Source organism: Balaenoptera acutorostrata, chromosome 6 (assembly GCF_949987535.1).
Source record: "Balaenoptera acutorostrata chromosome 6, mBalAcu1.1, whole genome shotgun sequence".
Taxonomy (NCBI): Eukaryota; Metazoa; Chordata; class Mammalia; order Artiodactyla; family Balaenopteridae; genus Balaenoptera; species Balaenoptera acutorostrata.
The window spans coordinates 2,010,761-2,029,184 of record NC_080069.1 but is presented as its reverse complement, the minus strand read 5'-3'; the positions used below and the strand labels follow the sequence as shown (position 1 = coordinate 2,029,184).

At 45.6% G+C, this 18,424-nt stretch overlaps 1 protein-coding gene across 1 annotated transcript in view; it reads right to left on the bottom strand.

Moving 5' to 3' along the window:
- Positions 1-18,424, bottom strand: part of PALLD (palladin, cytoskeletal associated protein) — a 374,940-nt gene that overhangs the window by 213,822 nt on the left and 142,694 nt on the right. The window contains exon 2 of the mRNA XM_057548912.1: positions 1,899-2,077. Within this exon, the coding sequence (XP_057404895.1) occupies positions 1,899-2,077 (179 nt within the window). The remainder of the gene's footprint in view (positions 1-1,898; positions 2,078-18,424) is intronic.

Sequence of the window (18,424 nt, the reverse complement as noted above, 5' to 3'; positions counted from 1 at the left end):
GTGGTTTCCAAGGCAGAGAAATAGTTCCTCTTATTCTATGAAAGTCAGTGTGTCTTATATACCTTGCAGTTAATCTTTTAAGTTCATTTGTATCCTTATAACACTTTAGATATCTGTTATATCACTTATAACATCACTTATTTTATATTCTTTTTTTAAAAATGTGTCCATCTCTGCTGTTGGATTGGGAACTCCTTGATAGCAGGGCCCATCCCCATAATATCTGCACCCACGCTGTCTGGCACAGAGCAAGGCCTTAATAAACGTGGCTGAATCGAGTTGGTAGACTAGTACGTAAAACTGACGTGATTTAATGTCTGTAGTACAGAAACAATCCACACTGAAGTACCCATTTCTAGCAATCTTGAAAGCAAATAAAGCATTTAATTTTAAGCAGCTCTAGTTGAACTTGGTTTTGGAAGACAAATCTGACCATCATTAGCAAATGGGTTTTTTTTTTGTTTTTTTTTTTTAATGGAAGTTTAACTTTCCTCCTCTGTATTCTAAAATGCTTCAAGAAGTTTGCTCCACAGCCAGCCCATGACTGATACTCACTGCTCGCTTATTAAATGCTAAAAATCTTTTTGCCATTCTTTTGCTGTTCATTTAGCACTTTGAGATACATGTGACATAGCGAATAGGATATGGGCCCTGGAGCAAGACAGACTGGGTCCAAATCCTGGAGTGACTTTGGAAAGGCCCCTTTCACCTCCCCAGGCTCAGTTTACCCGTGTGTAAAAGGGGACCCTGATAACACCTCACAGGTTCATGGTGAGGTTTAAATGACGCCTGCACGTGTGTGTACCTGTAAGTGCCATGTTGCATCACTTACTGTTAATACAGAAGGTTTGCTCTTACTAGCAGGACAAGGTCCCCGAAGGAGCTCACAGACGCTTTCAAAGACAATGCAGGGGACCCTTTCATTAAAAGTTAAGGCACATAGTTTTAGTCGGCAGTTAACAGTTACTTCTAAAACTAAATTTTTTTTTTTTTTTGGCCAGTTCTCACAAGGGCTATAAATAATGGTTCACATCTTGCTTTCTTCTACTTTAAAAAACAAAGAAATTTAGTGCTATTAAACAGTAAAAAAAAAATTTAGTAAAAAGATGAAGATTAAGGTAGTGGAGACCTCGAAGATTTCAATTTTCTTTCTGTGTTCCAACTACTATTTTTAAATGCAAGCAATTACAAGGCTACTCACCAATTTATGGCTTTAGGGACATAGAACACTGGTGTTCAAGCCACTTCCAACTTAAATGACTGATATTGATAAAAATGCAACAGTGATGTAAACTATATACTTTGATAGCAAGTTTTCTAATTCCCTATAGGCTGAGTCTTGTCAAAAATGAATTGTTAGAACAACAGAGATATTCTGCTCTCTGCCCACCCCTCTTTAATGCAACATGGATTCTGGAAATTTTTTCACCTAGTGATTGCAAGTTCATGGTACACTTAGCAGAAATAGCAGCATCCTAACAAAAAAGGAAAAGTTCTAGAATTTAATAAAAATGAGAACATTTAAAAATATTCAACCACTTAATATCCCTGTGAATGATCTCCTAAGTCTTTTAGAGTTTAACTTTGGTTGATAGGTCTAGTATTTCTAGTATTTTAATATGTCCCCATTCTTTGTCCACCAGAGAAACCAGAAATAAGTTGGACACTTAGTATTCTAAATAAATTCACATAGCTGAAATGTTTTAAATGAAAAGGAACAAATGTTGACATCAGACATTGTCGACGCAGACGTACACCCGAGTGTCAGAGCCGCTCGATTTATCTGTCCTGGAGGACAAATGAGGTTTGACTCACAAGGTTGGAAAATCACGTTCACAAGAAGCAATGGGCCCCTGCCCACTCGGCACCCCACGCCTCCACCCCACATCCCTGGGTACCTTCAATGAACACCTCGGCGGATGTGGTGTCAGAGCCACCGGGGTTCGTGGCCAGGCAGGTGTAGCGCCCTGTGTCGTCCTCAAAGGCCTCGGCTATGACCAGCGTGTGCAGGTCGCCCCCGTCCCAGCGGATCTGGATGTCGGGACTGTCGTGCAGCTCGATCCCCTCACAGAACCATCTGCTGGCCAAACGGAAGTCGCAGGACAGGAGGGAGAGAAAGGAAAAGGGGACGTTTAAAATAATAAAGCAGAAGTGAAAGGCAAGATGCTGTGTAACGAGATGCCTGTCTGATAAAAAAAAGACCTGTGTCCATGTTACTGACCTTACTAAATGCTATTACATTTGAGACCATGAAATGCATGGCTAGACAATTCCCATGGGCTTTCTTTGTAAAGCACCTTGTACATTTCATCAACCTGGAAATAAGGGACATCATCACACTGGGAAAGACCATGTCAGTTACAAAATGGAAGGAACACAAATTCCAAGTGTCTTACAAAAATGTTTTATCACCAGTGCCTCTTACGTCTATTACAATTTTATCTATTGTTCTTATGTAAAGAAAAATATGAAAGTAATGTAAACATTGTACTCAAAATACTTAATGTACAGTATCAAGGGAGACATTGTCATGTTATAGACCCTGGGCAGCAATGTTCCTGTTGACCTGGTCAGCTGGGCAGGAATGGAGTTAACGCCTTCCACAGTTCTGATATTTAGGGAACCTTCCAGCAGCGTGCCCGGCCCCCATGATGCGGGCAGGGGCACCAGTGCTCTGTAATTCATTCTTGCTGGTCTCACCCCTTCCCATCGACCAGGCCCTTGGTGTGGGAGGTGGCAGGTGGCAAGACTTTCTATGCGGGTTCCCCCTCACACCCTTTCCTTTATTCCCTGAGCACCTCAAACTCTCAACAGGATTTTTACAAAAAAATACGAAGCTGCCCTAACCCTCCTCCCCACAAATGTGATTTACTTTTAAAGAAATACGAAGGAACGTGCCACCGACAACTAAAAGGATTGAAGTCTCTGGGACAGAATTGCCCATTTAGCTCTTAATCAGCACTGAGAGATTTTCCCTGAGTCTGATCCTCTATAAAATTCTTTGGACTTGGCATCCTTTTTATGTCAGTGAAAACTAACCTTTTCTGCATTTAGATAGCATAATATAGGCTTCTGTCTATATTTAGTCTGAAAGTAAAGTTAATAAAACAAGCCAGTTTGCTAATACTTAGCATATTAACTCCAGAAACTATATTAAAAAAATAAGTACGGGATATTTGGAAAAGGACAGACATGACTTCGGGAATTAAAAACCATATAAAAAAAACCCAGCCAACTGAGCATCTATGCAATGCAAGGCATATTGCTTTTGAGGCAGTTGAGAAGGGCAGTATTTCATGATTCTGAGTAGTTTGTGATTTCCTTTGTTTTCATAAAGTCCTGGAGAACATTCTGGCCGAGAACCATTTTCTAGTCCCTTCTTCTCTGCTCTTTCCACAATCACAGTCAAGACCCTGCCCCCCCGCCCGGAGAACCGTCTATGGCTTCAGTGTTACTTGACCTGAAGTCTTTTAATGGATCTCTTCATCCCTGGCAAGCTACGGATTCTTGATCCTGTGGCAGGTGAAAGCACTCGACACTCTCCCCTACATGAATCATTCCCTAAACTTTAGATCTTTATTGTCTGCTTTCCTATAACTTGGCCCGGATTTTCTTTTCCATCATGTTCCCATACGAATCCTGTTTCTGTCAAATATCTGCGTGGATTTCCCGTTTCCTATGCAGCCCTCAAGTATGACCTGCTTCCCCTCTGCTCCCTGCAGTTCTCCCCTCGCCCTCTGTGCTCATCCCGCCCTGGAGCTGCTCTCCTCACAAGCAAGCGAAAGGCGCCTTCAACAGATTCAGTTCTACTGAGCGCACGCTCGCCGGGCATCTGCCACGTGGACGGCACCACGTCAGGTACCGGAGGCCACAGCAAGCGTCGAGCCTGGTGGACTCTGGAACCAGCCAGAGTCGAGGTGTCTGTACGTTACCCAGGGTGAGTTACCCTGCCATAAAACGATAAGAACCAACGGTCAGAGGGAAAATGAAGCGTGAACAAACACAATGAAGGTTTAAAAGAGAGGACGATTAATTGCCTTGGTTAGATGTGCTCCTCGGGACACCCCTGCCGGCCACCCCAGGGCTGGGACACCCTGACCTCAGGCAGCACACACAGCCTGCAGGCCACCGCCTGCTTTCCTGAGGCCCGTGAGCCAAGAAATGGTTTCCATGTTTTTAAAGGTTAGGAAAAAAATCAGAAGAAGAGTATTTTGTGACACATGGAAATTATATAAAGGTCAGATTTCAGAGCCTATAAATAAAGTCTTGGGGGAATCACAAGCGTGCCCCTGAACTAACACAGTGTCTGTGGCCACCTTCGTGCTGCAGCGACAGCTGGGCTGCTGGGACAGACTGCACGGCCCACAAACCCTGCAACAGTTATTATCTGGATTTTACAGGAAAAGTGTGGTCCTTGGACCAGGGGCATCAGCACCATTTAGGAGCTTGTTAGAAATGCAGAATCTCTGGAGGTCTCGCAGAAAACTAAAAACAGAACTACCATACGATCCAGCAATCCCACTCCTGGACATACCCTGAGAAAACCATAATTCAAAAAGATACATGCACCCCAATGTTCACTGCAGCATTGCTTACAATAGCCAGGACATGGAAGCAACCTAAATGCCCATCAGCAGATGAATGGATAAAGAAGATGTGGTACACATATACAATGGAATATTACTCAGCCATAAAAAAGAATGAAATAATACCATGTGCAGTAACATGGAAGGACCTGGAGATGATCACAGTAAGTGAAGTAAGTCAGACAGAGAAAGACAAATATCCTATGATATCACTTATATGTGTAATCTAAAATATGACACAAATGAACCTGTCTATGAAACAGAAACAGACTCACAGACATATAGAACAGACTTGTGGTTGCCAAGGGGGAGGGGGTAGCGGAGGGATGGATTGGGAGTTTGGGGTTAGCAGATATAAGCTTTTATATATAGAATGGATAAACAACAAGGTCCTACTGTATAGCACAGGGAACTATGTTCAATATCCTATGATAAACCATAATAGAAGAGAATACTTTAAAACAAGAATATATATATATATGTATAACTGAATCACTTTGCTGAACAGCAGAAATTAATGCAACATTATAAATCAACTGTACTTCAATAAAAAATTTAAAAAAGAAACACAGAATCTCGACCACCATCCCAAGCCCACTGAGTCGGTTCAGACCCCAGTGATTCACATGCATGTGAAGGGGAAGAAGTTCCAGTCTGTCATGCGTGGACCATGCCAGCCTGCATCACGGGGCCTGCATCATCACTTCTTGAGCAGAGAAACCATACTGTATGTGTTCTGTATCTGCAAAAATATGTTCTGTTTGTTCCTCTCTCCTCTACACTCAAAAAATCATAGCCTTATTCACTTGACAATTGATGCTATGTCACTTCCTATCCTCCGTGGTGTTTCTTTGTATCATTACTTGAGGCCTAATGCGTTTAGGCCTTACCTCCTCATCCAGGAAATGGACTCTTTTTCATTGATCCATAGTGTACTGCACGTAGTTGGTGCTTTAAAAATACTTACTACCTGCCACTTGTTACTTTAGAATATGCTGCCCAAGAAAAAAACAAATGGTGAAGGCTCTGTGGCCTAATAGATTTGGAAGATGCTACCTATTACACACATGTATATGTATATATCGCTCCTTCATGTAATTAAGATTTTCTTATTAAAGGCCCTCAGAAGCCCTGCAGAAAACAAATTAGTTTAATATTGTTTAATCTAGCATTCATTCATCTTACTTGGCCATGCGACTCTTTCTCATTTTGCATCTCCTAACATCCCATGTGTATGCTGCACGATGCTTTTCTGGCACATTCATCCCATAGAGCCTGCAGTTTTTAAAAAATGAATTAAGACCAATTATAATCTGGGACTTCCCTGGTGGTCCAGTGGTTAGGACTCGGCGCTTTCACTGCCATGCCCCAGGTTCGACCTCTGGTCGGGGACCTAAGATCCCGCAAGCCGCATGGTACAGACCAAAAAGAAAAGACCGATTATAATCTGAGCAATCATGATAAGTGTAAGCCTGAAGAACATGATCGGTAAGCACAGTAAAGTACTTGAACTACACTGAACACTGGCGAAAAGGTTCAGGTACAAATGCGCTCTGGCCACAGCCTAACACACCTATCTGGTCTTGGGGACGGTGCCTCGTGACACCAACATGGCACGTGGTGACGTGGGTGGTGCTTACAGACCCCAGGGAAGCCCTGGCTTTTGCTTTTTAAACACTCATGCTTTTTGTTCTCCAGCCCCATGGATGACATTTTTAAAGCATCTCAGGTTGTAGCATGTAGAAGAAATAGTGCAGACAAAAGACTAAATTTGTCCAAATCAGGCAGCAAGCCTAAGACTTAACGTGAGTCATTCTGTGGCTTTGACACCGTCAGGGAAAGTCAGAGGGTTACGGGCCCAGGACCTGCCACGGGACCAGTTCTACACTGTCGAGATGGGGGCTGTCAGGGTGTGGCCTGGGGGAGGGGAGAGGCTGCAGACATCGAGATGGGGGCTGTCAGGGTGTGGCCTGGGGGAGGGGAGAGGCTGCAGACATCGAGATGGGGGCTGTCAGGGTGTGGCCTGGGGGAGGGGAGAGGCTGCAGACATCGAGATGGGGGCCTCCCTGGGGCGCCAGGCAGGGCCCGTGGCTCCAGCCACTGTTCGGATAAACGTGTGTCTGGTTCACGGCTGGAGCCCAGCGGCCTCACAGGGATGTTCGGCAGAGACCGTAGGAAAGTCGTCCACCTTCCCGGTCCAGGCTCTTCATCTGAGGACAGGAGACCTCGCTATAAAGCTTCATAATTCTGAGGTTCTTGGTGAAATGAAAAGGTTGTATATTTAGTGAGTGCATGAAAAGTATTTCAAGAAATGATGTAGGAAATTATTTGATGAAAGGTGTAAGTCATGAACGGCTTTGCTTCTTTGAAGGGTCCGAGGATATCGCGGAGTTTCTGAGGCCATGCACCCACGTCGGGTCCCTGAACGTACGGGTGGATTCAGCACCTTGTCATGACCCCCACTGAGTCCTTCGCCTTCTACGGAATGAGCTCTGCCCCTGCCTTCCTCTCCCACGAGGACAGAGGCTTCGGCGGGGCCCGGCCTCATGGCCGTGCTCATGCAGCTCCCCAGGGCTGTGAGCTCCAGCCCCGCGTCTTCACACAGCACCTACTTGCCAGGTCTTTAACCGTCTGTGTTTCTGATGCTTTGACGTCCTGGCCTGGCTGACCCTGGAGACATGGCCCCTCCCAGGGCTGCCGGTTCCTGGAGACGGTAAGTGACACCTTCCGGCTCCTTTCCAGTGAGACTCACCAACCCAGAGTCCATCCCCGCCTGCAGGCCCTCCCACTCGGGCCACTGTCCACCTGCTCCAACGCCCAGAGCCAGGCGGTGACAACCAGGACAGCCCCGAGTCCAGAGCCGATGGCCCCATTCAGAGCAGCCCCGGGGCCTCCCCCTGCCCCACCCAGCAACCCTTCCTTCAGGGACACAGTGAAGGCCCCCCTCCCCTTCTGCTCTGCCTCCTGACCCCCCCTGGGGACCCCCTGTCCTCCCCCACCCCATGGCGCAGGGAGCTCCCTGCTCTGGGGCCTGTGAGTAATAAAAGCGTTTCAGAGGCATCTCCTCCTGATCTGTCAGCCTCACCACACCTGAATCATGACAACACCTGCTTTTTCATACACTGAACTCATCAGAGAATAAGCTTACAAATGAAGACAGGCTGGAACAGATAAATCGTTTAAATAACACCTATGGTCGTTTCTGTCCTCAGGGGTGAGGATCTGGACTCAACTGCCTCTAAAGTAATATGCCTTGCATTCTGTAGATGCTCAGTTGGCTGGGGTTTTTTTTCATGTTTTTTTTTAATTCCCAAAGTCATATCTGGTCATTTCTGCCTGAAGATGTCCACAGAGGGAAGCTGATCTGCTCTCACCTACTCGAACTGAAGTGCATTTACAAGGCACAGCATGAAACTCAAAATCAGCAACTCCACGCATATGTCAGAGGAGGAAACCAGTCTTCTCCACTCTTCTGTAGCCGATCAAAGACACATGGCCTTCTTATCTGACCTAAGAAATCCTGAAGGTTTGAAGTCTGGACACCACGAGGTAGCGGATGAGCTAAACTCACTTTATTTCATTAAATTTCTTAACATTTCCATCAGCTTCCTGGCAAAGGACTCAAAACACTTAGTATTCTTTAAAGAAGAGGTAAGAGTCAGGGCTGTTGATTCAGTTTTGATCTGCAATTTATCCTCCATTAAATTCTTATTGCCAGCGCGGCTTAAGACAAGCTACAACGTAAACACGCAAAATCAACGCAGCCCAGGTGTGGGGAAGGCACGGCACGGGTGTGACACTCCGCCACCCCCATCCCGAGGCAGACGTCATTAACAGATCAGAATGTCTTCAGCTAGTGGAACCGAGTGCCTCGGAGTGGCAGGCTACACAGCAACCGAAGCACAAGTCTGTCATGGAACACACTGCCATCCTCACCTTGGTCTCCTAGAAAACACATTTCACTTCCCTCCAGATCCTGGAAGCTGCTTCTAGTTATTACAAGGTGAGAGTGGAAAGAGACCTTGGTTGAGATGCAGCCGTGTGGAGACATGTCCTGTGCTAAGACAGAGCCTACTCGGGTAGAATTCCGCTGAAGGGCACGTGGACATTTTTTCATCCCATTTCTAATACCTGGAAGCCATTTATTTAGTGGACAGGACACTGGACAGCACAGTAGAAAATCAAATCCAGATATCTATATACCCATTCTGTACCTCTGATAAATTTCAGCTTTCTGTCATACTTCTGTTACTATAAAATGGTAAAAACACATAATACAATCTCACAGTTAGGATGAGGAGGTGATACAATGTTTGGGAACAGTGATAGTTCGTAAGGGCTTATTTGATTCAAATGAAGGGAAGGAGAACAAATACTTATTAAATGCCTATTATACGCTATGTGCTTTGCAAATATGGCCTCGTTTTACCTTCCAACAACCTTGTGAAGTAGTTGTCATTGTACTGAAGATACAGGCAGCTCCCATTTATCTACAGAACACGGACGATTAAATCCAGACAACCTGCACACTTCCTTTTCCTCAATACTTGTAGTTCCACCTTTCACGGAGCTTTTTACTATGGACAGAAACAGGCTGTAACAAAGTTTCCTGCTTCTTCCTCTAATCTCTGTGGAGCCACTAAGCTGCTATGTAATTGCCACTCGACAGCAGCTGAGAAGCAAACCTTGCCCATCGGTGTGCCCGGTAAATCCCCAGTGAAAAGAATTAAGAGATGCTCGCGTCACAGCAAGCCAGTTGAGACCGGTTGTCAGATTCTGAGGCCACCAAATGGGGTATGAAAATAACCCTGCGTTAGTTAGAAATAAAATGTAAACGGGTTAGGAGATGCAGTCTCATTCATTCATCCATTCACTCATCAAGCAATCATTTATTCATCCATCAAGGGGCTTACTGCACTTAAATTCCAACCCAGGGACTGACCAGGGTACAGATGGCAGATAAACCGGGTTTTTCATCTCATGAGACTAGTAGTAGGGAAAACGGAGAAGAAATCCCAATTATAGACATCAGGTCATCTAATGAAATTAGGTTTTCCTACCACATGGAAGCAGGTACTGCTTCAAAAATCTTTAAAGGTTGGTTACAGCCTCCAGCTTACAGATTCAGCTTGTTATGGATAGAACACTTAGGTTGAAATCAATTTATTAGAGACAGGATAATGTTGATGGACTTCGTGAGTCTTGAATTTTTCCTTTTTATTCATAAAGGATTAGAACACGTAGAAAAAAAAGGACTGTAGTATTTAAAGCTCTATAAGATGGCATATTTCTTTATATTATTCTGTGCTGGATTTTGAAATCAACAACCTTTTAATATACATATACATGTATATTGCTTTTTGTTGCCTGTCTTTTTTCCTCAGGATTTTTTTCAAACATTCCAGCCTAAAACATGAGACAGTGCCAGAAATTCAAGGTTCCTATTATGGCACGAGCAGGATGTGGCAGGATTGAAATTCAAGAAGGTGTTTCACACAGAAAAGTTTCCTATTTAATTGTTCACTTTCTACATTTCAAGGTGAGGTTCAATGTCATGGCTGGCTCGGTCTGAGTCCGATGTTGGAGGAGAACGCCTGCATCTGACTGCAGGCCTGGGGACTCTTCAGCTGGGATGGAGAGGGGTCAGGAGAACAAGTAAAATCAGGGGCATCACAACTGCTTCTGCGCAAGCGGCTGTCTTTGGAGACCACCAGCGGTTTCCATTGTGGACAGTGTAAGACAATTTTAGAGTTTACAATGCGGCTTTCCTTGTTTCCTGCCCTTCTGACCCCTGGCACCTGGCAGCCAGGCTGAGAACTGCGTACCGGAGCTGGGATACACGTCTGGGCAAGCTCAGAACGCTCTGGTTTTCCAAGACAGGGGAAGAGTGTTGGTTTTTATGACAATAAATTCAACTGCTAAATGAGAGGAACTAACAAATCCACTGGCAAAGTAGAGTTTATACTTCCCAGCATGGGAGATGGATAGTTTATGTTAAAAAACCACATATAGCACCACTCGGCTTCCAAGCTGACTAGTAATATCTATTCTAGTACTTTCACTTAAAAGGAAATATATATTTTAGGACTCACAGCTTCTTTTGGTGTCCTTATTTTTCTGTACCACAACGATGTGTCATGGAAATTTTCTGCACCCTGTATTTTAAACATGTGGCTTTTAAAATGAACAAATCTGACTTAGAAAACTTACAAAGCTTCATCAGTGGAGCATGGCTAATATTCTCCAACGTTGCTAAGGAAAATGGTAAATCTCCGAAGTCAGTTAATTGAAACAAGGAGGCCTTATGAAATGAAAGCCTTTAAAAACAGTTGAGTTTTCATTCTCTCCTATAAGGCAGTTTCCTTACGCTCATGGGGAAACCGAGTTACATTCAAAGCTTTCTGCTTTGCTTCTCCACTGATTCGTACTTCTCAGAAGAAGTCATCTTCAGAGGGTGTCAGTGGTGATCGCACAAAGGCAAATCCAGCCCACAGTGGTCCCTTCTCCAAAGCGCAAGCAGCCACATGGCTTCATGCAAGCGTGTGCTTGGAGAAAAGGAAGAAACCGGCTTCTTTAATGCTAATATAACGGAAATAAAGGGTAGAGAAAACACCAGGGACAGGAGTGGTTCAGCAATGGTTCCGTTTTCCAGGTGCCCTTTCTCCCAAAGGAAGGGCAGCTTTCTGCCCTGAGCTGGAAAATCACCAACATGAAACTGGCAACCTCTGCCCAACATGAACCCCGCTCATGCCTACGCTCACAGGCAGGCCGTCTGCCAGTATCCCACTTCACGCATCCTCAATTAAGCACCAATTAATTTTTATGGAGCAGTTTTTGTCTTGTCACCAAAGATTTCTTAATTCTTTACATGTGTTCCCATGAACCACAAGACACACCATGTTTATTCTGTCGAGTGGATTTATAGGCAGACCAAAGTGAAGTTATTCCTTGGCTAAATCTACTACGGCTATAATTTCATGACCGCTTAGCTTGAGGGCCAACAGCTAAATCAGTGTGGACAACAGATGTACTTTAACCTTATGGTCCAAAAGAGACCAATAAATAGATTGATGTTTTGAAATTCAAAGCCCAGGAAATGATAAAATAGATTTTGAACTGAAACCAGACTCACGTCTAACAATTCAAATCTCTAATCATCACTTTATCTCCCAAGACAGGAAGATAAAAGATGCGGGGTGGCAGCAGGGGATCAAGTAGCCCAGATAAAATGAAACTTCAAAACTAATTTGACCTTGTTTTGTTCTGACCGTGAGAGGTCGTCTCACGTCTGGACACTGTGAGCAGGCAAATATTTCATCACTGTCCCTAACACACAACTGTACAAATAGGCAAGTGGAATTTACACCAAGTCCGTGTGCTGCCAGAAGCTGTTAAAAAAAACCTCAGGCTGCTTCTAATCGGTTCCACACTGAGAAGGTAGTTAGCGGATTAGGGCTGGGAGTCCGCAGTCCGGTTCTGGTTCTGCCTGGTTCCACAGACTAGCCCAGCTGAACAGGACCCAGTCCTTCTCTCTTTGGGGCTGAGCTTCCTTGTTTGTGAGGCATGAACTAGACCCGCGTTTCCTCCAATGTGTCCCTAGAAAGTAGTTCTGCAGCCAGTGGGCAGATACCGTTGAAAAAGGCGTCTGCGGCCTATAGGTTTATGGAACGCCAGGGAAACAAAGTTAAACATCTGTCTTTACTATAGAACTTTTTAGCACTGTGTGCCAATGTGCACTGAATTTCCAAGACAGAAAGATGGCAGGCATCACTCTCAATCCTACTGGACCACAGAACACGTGCCTTGAGGATGAGGTTGAAGACTCAGCGTGATGCGGACACACAGCGGGTAGAATCATCACTCAGATCCCATCTAACCCTACGACAGTGACATCTGATACCTGCCTACCTTTTACGACTGCCTCTTCCAGTGCCCATGATGGCATCAGTGAGATGCCTCTTTTTCCACCAGCCCCAGAATGGGTTGAGTCCCTCTCTGGGCAGCCACTCCCAGTTGGCTAGACTTGGCACCTGAATCGAGACATATTTGCCATGCTGGATTTAACAGGCTATGTTTAAGCATCATTTTCTTAGGAGTCAATGTGAAATGCTGATTGCTAACCTCCCAACTATCCCTGACTATTAACTCTAAGGATTTTCTTTCCCCTTTTTTTCTGACAAGCTGCCGGTCTGCCGCGGCACATGAAGTTACTGGGTTCTCCCTGCCTTTGGAAAATGCTCAGGGTGACCATACAACATAATGTCCAAGTCAGGGCATTTCTGAATGAAGTGACAGGAGCACACAGGGACTGTGGCCGGCAAAGCAGTGTAGACTGCACTGCCAGAGCAACGTGAAAGTGTGACTCTGGCTTTCGCGGCTATTTTGACTCTGTAAATGTGATTCATTCCCACGAGTGGACAAAAGCAAGTCTCACGGGACACGAGGGGAGAAAGGTCCCCAGCCCTCCTGTCGCTCATTCACAAATTCCCAGGTTAAAAAGTAGGTTCATCCTCACCGATCATCTATGCAAGCACAAAACTCAGTCAGCTTGACCTGACAAGTTGCTTCAAAGCTACCTGCACGATGAAAACGTGCTGGATGTTTCCAAACCTTCCAAGCCTGGGAGCCTGGGGGAGATGGCTTCACCAGACAGCAGAGGTGCAATTTCAGCTACTTTGTTGCTGCAGGTACAGCATGTAATCATTAGCTATTGTTGTAGCTCGGGCTGCACTCCAAAGGGGATAAAGTGGGAGGTGGTTTATTAGAAACACAGTCTTCTGTGCTTCTGGAACTCGTCCATTCCATACAATGATTGCCTCGGAATTAGGAAATCCCAAAGGGACTGAAACAAAGGCAGGGACGGGGCAGCGGGCCCTCCTGCTTCCTCGACTGCACAGGTGGTGGCAACACACACAGAACAGCTCTGTTCCGACCCCTGCAAAGCCCCAGAGTTCACTGTTTGCGTCTGACAAGCAACGACACTGAAGACGGCTTTCCGCTCGGCAGGCGAACATCCCTCCGCAAAGTCAAGGTCCAGGAGACCTCACCTCCCACCCCTCCCAGCGTGTGCGGTGGCCCCCGGTTTCCGGCCTTGACGGTGCTGAGGGGCAGGAGATGCAGGGGCACCCCCTGCTGGAAAAGCTGCGCCTGTCAGGGTGGAAAGGGCTTCTTCTCTGTCTCCCGTCTCAATCCCAGGGAGCTACAGCCGCGCGGGGAAAGAGAGGCAGCCCCGGGCAGGCGGCTCCTCGGCAGAGGCTGGGCGCTCAGGACCTCCCGTCCCTTGAACCCCACCAGCCCCGCCTCCCGAGCCTCCGTGAGGCTGACGCGGTCGGTCGCTGAGGAACCACAGACACGTGGAAAGCAGAGCGAGCGTGTGTGACGTTCATGTGCATGCCGGCCCGCTCAGGGACGCTGTGCACACATGGGGCTCCAAGGCAAGTTTCTCCCAGGGGACCCCCGGCAAAGCCACCCCGTCCCAACGCTGTCCCTTGAGCCCACTCTGTGTGCCTTCCAGCCGCGCGTGCAGACGCCAGCTTTCCAAGGAAACTATTCGATCACAGAGGGGTCAGGGGTGGAAGGGAGCTCACTGCTGGCAGGGGGTCTGCTCCCGTCAGCGGCAACTAGACACGGGGTGCCTTCCGCACGTGCAGTACACACAGCCACACACATACACACAACCACACACACAACCACACACAACCACACACACACACAACCACACACATACACACAGCCACACACACACAACCACACACACACTTCACCACACACAACCACACACACATACAGCCACAACCACACACAAACACAAACACACACACAAACCACACACAACCACACATACACACACACACACGCAACCACACACACACAACCACAAACACAAACACCACACACAACCACACACACACAAATACACACACAACCACACACACAACCACATACAGCCACAACCACACACAACCACACACACACACAAACACACACACAACCATACACACAATCACACACACGGCCACAACCACACACGGCCACAACCCCCCACACACACACCCCTGGATTCAAGGTCTGACTCACGCTTGGAATCAAGCTCCGGGAAGAGCCTCACACACCCTGGAAACGCTGTTTGCAGTTACCTGTCTGACTCCAGCCACACAGGTGCTCCGCAGCAGCAGCTGTCCCCTTCCTCCCAACAACCTGGAGCGAATACAGATTTCTGCATGTGCAGAAAAGTGAGCCGTTTTCCGGGACAGCCACCGGCCCTGCTCCGAGCCCGGACAACCTGCACCAGGGCGGGAGGGGCCGCGGGTGTGAGCGCGCGGGCCGACCGCACCTCGTTTTATTTGGCTGTTTCAACAACGAACAAACTGGCAGGTTCCACTGCAGTGGGCTTTTCAGAGCAAATTACCCACAGCCGGTATTTCATCCCAACAGGCTACATTTCTAAAAAGTGTTAAAATTAATGTTACAATCAGATGCAGACTTAAACCCTTTTCTTTGAAAAATGTATAGACTTCCATGATGAGAAAGCTTTCCTTTCTGACCCCCACCCGCATTCCATTATTTAGAGTTTATATTCTGCACGCCCCGAAGCTACTGTGATCACACAACACACAGCTTGTGAACTTCAGAGGTACTTGAAGACTTGGCGTAAGACAAAACAAGACAAAAAACTCTGAAACCCTCGTGCGGCGGGGCAAGGGGCAAGCCTTTAGCGTGCGGCATTTACTAGTTACAGAAAACAGTAACAGTTACTCTGCTTGCAAAGCAAATAAAAATATGTGCTTTTTGCATTTTAAAAATGTCACTACTGATAAGGCCTCCACGTGTGTGCTGTGCAGGAAAAGAACAATATACTCGAAATGTGTCTTGTGGAGGGTTCTGATTCCCAGAGCCCAATATGTGTCTGGGGACGTCCAGAGCATATGACCTCCGCCTCGGCCGCCCCTCTTTGGGGCTCCTAAGAATCGCTTGGGACGAGGAAGAGTGACCAGTAGCTCACTCTGTCCTTTCAAGTCTGTGTACCTTGTGAGAAAGCCTTTCCTCACTACCTATCATTCTGGCAATTCATCAGCGTTGGGGAGATAAGAGTTTACTCTGCTCTGCACAAAGGTGCAGAGTCCGAGCTACACATGAATGCTGTTTCACACTCATGCCTTTTCTCAATTCCTTTGCTAAGAATTATCAGTCTCCCTCTGATCTTAATGTTTTGTTGGTCCAGTTTTTCCAAGTTATATGAATCTAGGCTTAAAAACACTTGCCCGTGTACTAGGTCAGATCAATTTTGAAGGATCTAAAAAAGTTCCCTGAGGTTTCTTATGGCTAAAATGATTCCCTACACCCAGAGCTGAAACAGATAGAAATGAGCTACTGAGTTCCTTGTCACGAGATCTACTGAAGGTGGAGGAACAGGTGGCAGGGGTCTTGTAGAGAGGATCCAAGAACTGGATAGATAATTGGTTGGGAGACTAGGACGCCTCGGGCTCTAGCCTTTCTCTTAGCAAAGGACAGCAGCTGATGAATTAAAGTGGGACAAAATATCTAAGCCTGCTGCGTTGAATACTGAACTAATAAGAACCTGCTGTAGAAAAAAATAAATAAAATTCAAAAAAAAAAAGAAAGGCACAATCCTCTTAACTATGATGCATTGATGAGATTAGTCTAATTTAATCGAGGTAACGAACTTTCTGGGGGCTTTTTAATTAGGAAGGTTTATTAGGGATGCATTAACTGTTAAATGGAACTTATACTCAGCACACAGAATGCTACAATGTTTCCTCGTTTCTAAACAGTTTGTATCACACAATATCTTTTAACAAACGATTTCACACTTTGTACAAAAACCTGGGTCAATTTTAGAGTATTTCCTCTAAAAGAAAGGCTTTCGAAATTTAGTCATATTCCTTATTCATTTGATGTGTACTAAAGTTTCCATTTTCTTTTGCTGAGGTCCATGTTTTAGCCTTGTTTCATAGACTTTAAACATGTTTGTTAGGAAATCACATGCTCAAATTCAAATCCAACAAGGGGCCATTTAATTTTTCAAAAGTGCATTTGAGAGCTCTGAAGAGACATACAAATGTTTGTCATTTAACTAAAGAATAATTTTCATGAAATTTATTTTGCAAATGTACTTGGACGGTTTTCTGAATATCCTACACTTCCCCCCACCCCCATTTTTTATGTCATTCTTATTTTTCCAACACTCTTCTTGGAGAAGAATCACACCACCCAAAAGGAAAGAAAAATCCCGACTTCTGCTTGGGATTCGACCACCAGCAGAGGTGACTGTATTCTCTGCAGAAGTGTGTGAGTGTGTGTGTGTGCGTGCACGTGTGTGTGTTCACAAGCTCCATCCCCCCCTCAGCATTGCAACCCCCCAGCCTTCCAGCTTCTGTGCAGAGGTTCCCACCTGCCTCTGCCCTGTCATGTGTTGTCCATTCTCAGTGCTGAGGGAAAACAACAAAACTAAAGGAAAACCAGCCCTTTAGGGCATTGCGCAGAATCACTCATCTTTAAATTTTCACTTTTGTTCAAAAGTCACTCTCCTGAATACAATGCAAAATGTGTATTTGTGCTCAACATGCGTAATAGGCAGACACTCATCATCACGACCTCTCACTTTTTGAACTGACCCCCCTGCCACTGAGGAGTAGAAATTCCTCCCTCTCCCCGCCCTCTTCTTCCTGTAAAGCATCATTATGATTTCCAAGTGACTAAGAACTAAAGTATTTAATAGCTCTCAAATTCTGGTAGGATTAGAAAGAGGTTTTTGGCCAGTGACTAAAGAGTTAAACTTAGACATTTAAAGAAAATGTTAAATCTGTTGCCAGGTCGATCGCTGCAAAGTTAAAAGAGTGAGTTTGCCCAACACTCTGGAGCCTAATAACGAAATTGTAACTAATATGCTGAGGAGATGGAACGTTTCTCACACAGCTTTGCACGTGATTTATTGACCCCTGCACAGTAATTCTTCAGCGGTTCATAAGACCAGAATTCACAGATTTATTCCTAACTTCAGGAAAAATTGACCTCACTCTTGAACTCTATGCCTTCTTGCATCAATCTCTGAATTGTAATTAGCTAGGTTAAATCATGATCCCAAGAAGGCCTCCCCCGCACTTCCTGGGGGACAGAATCTGGTTTTCCAAAGTTGGGACTGCAACACTTCATCTTTGGAAAGCCGTTTGTAAGTACATTTATATATTTAGCAAATAACATCATCAGAATGCACACACTTCACGTGAAGGAGGACAGAAAGGGATAGTCAGGAAGTGTTGTTATATGATGCGTGTAGGGTGTGCAGGATTCTTGGGGGGAGGTAGAGGAGGCCAGGGGCAGGAGTTTCCCACTTGGGAGCTGTTTGAGCATCTAAAAGGAAATGATAAAAATATAAGCTAACACTCTTATGCATTGAAAATGACTGTAACTAATATGGGACGAGGAATTGGTGTAACCTTTTAAGAAGAGAATTTGGCAAACACTAGCATTTAGATACCCAGGCATCTGACCCAGTGGTTTCATTTCTGGGAAGTTAGGTTCACACGAGGGCACAGGACACATGAAACGTATGTGTACATAGATGTGTGTTTTAGCATTTTTTAAGTATTAGGAAAACACTCATCTTGCCTCAAATGTCCTCGAGAGAGGAAATGGCCATTCGATTTTGGCATCCCACACAATGCAGACTTTAAAAATCCTGTTAGATGAAGCTGTCAAAAGTGCCTCGTCCAGCCGTGGAGCAGCTAAGCCCGTGCGCCACAACTACTGAGCCCACGTGCCACAACTACTGAAGCCTGAGCGCCTAGAGCCCATGCTCTGCAACAAGAGAAGCTACC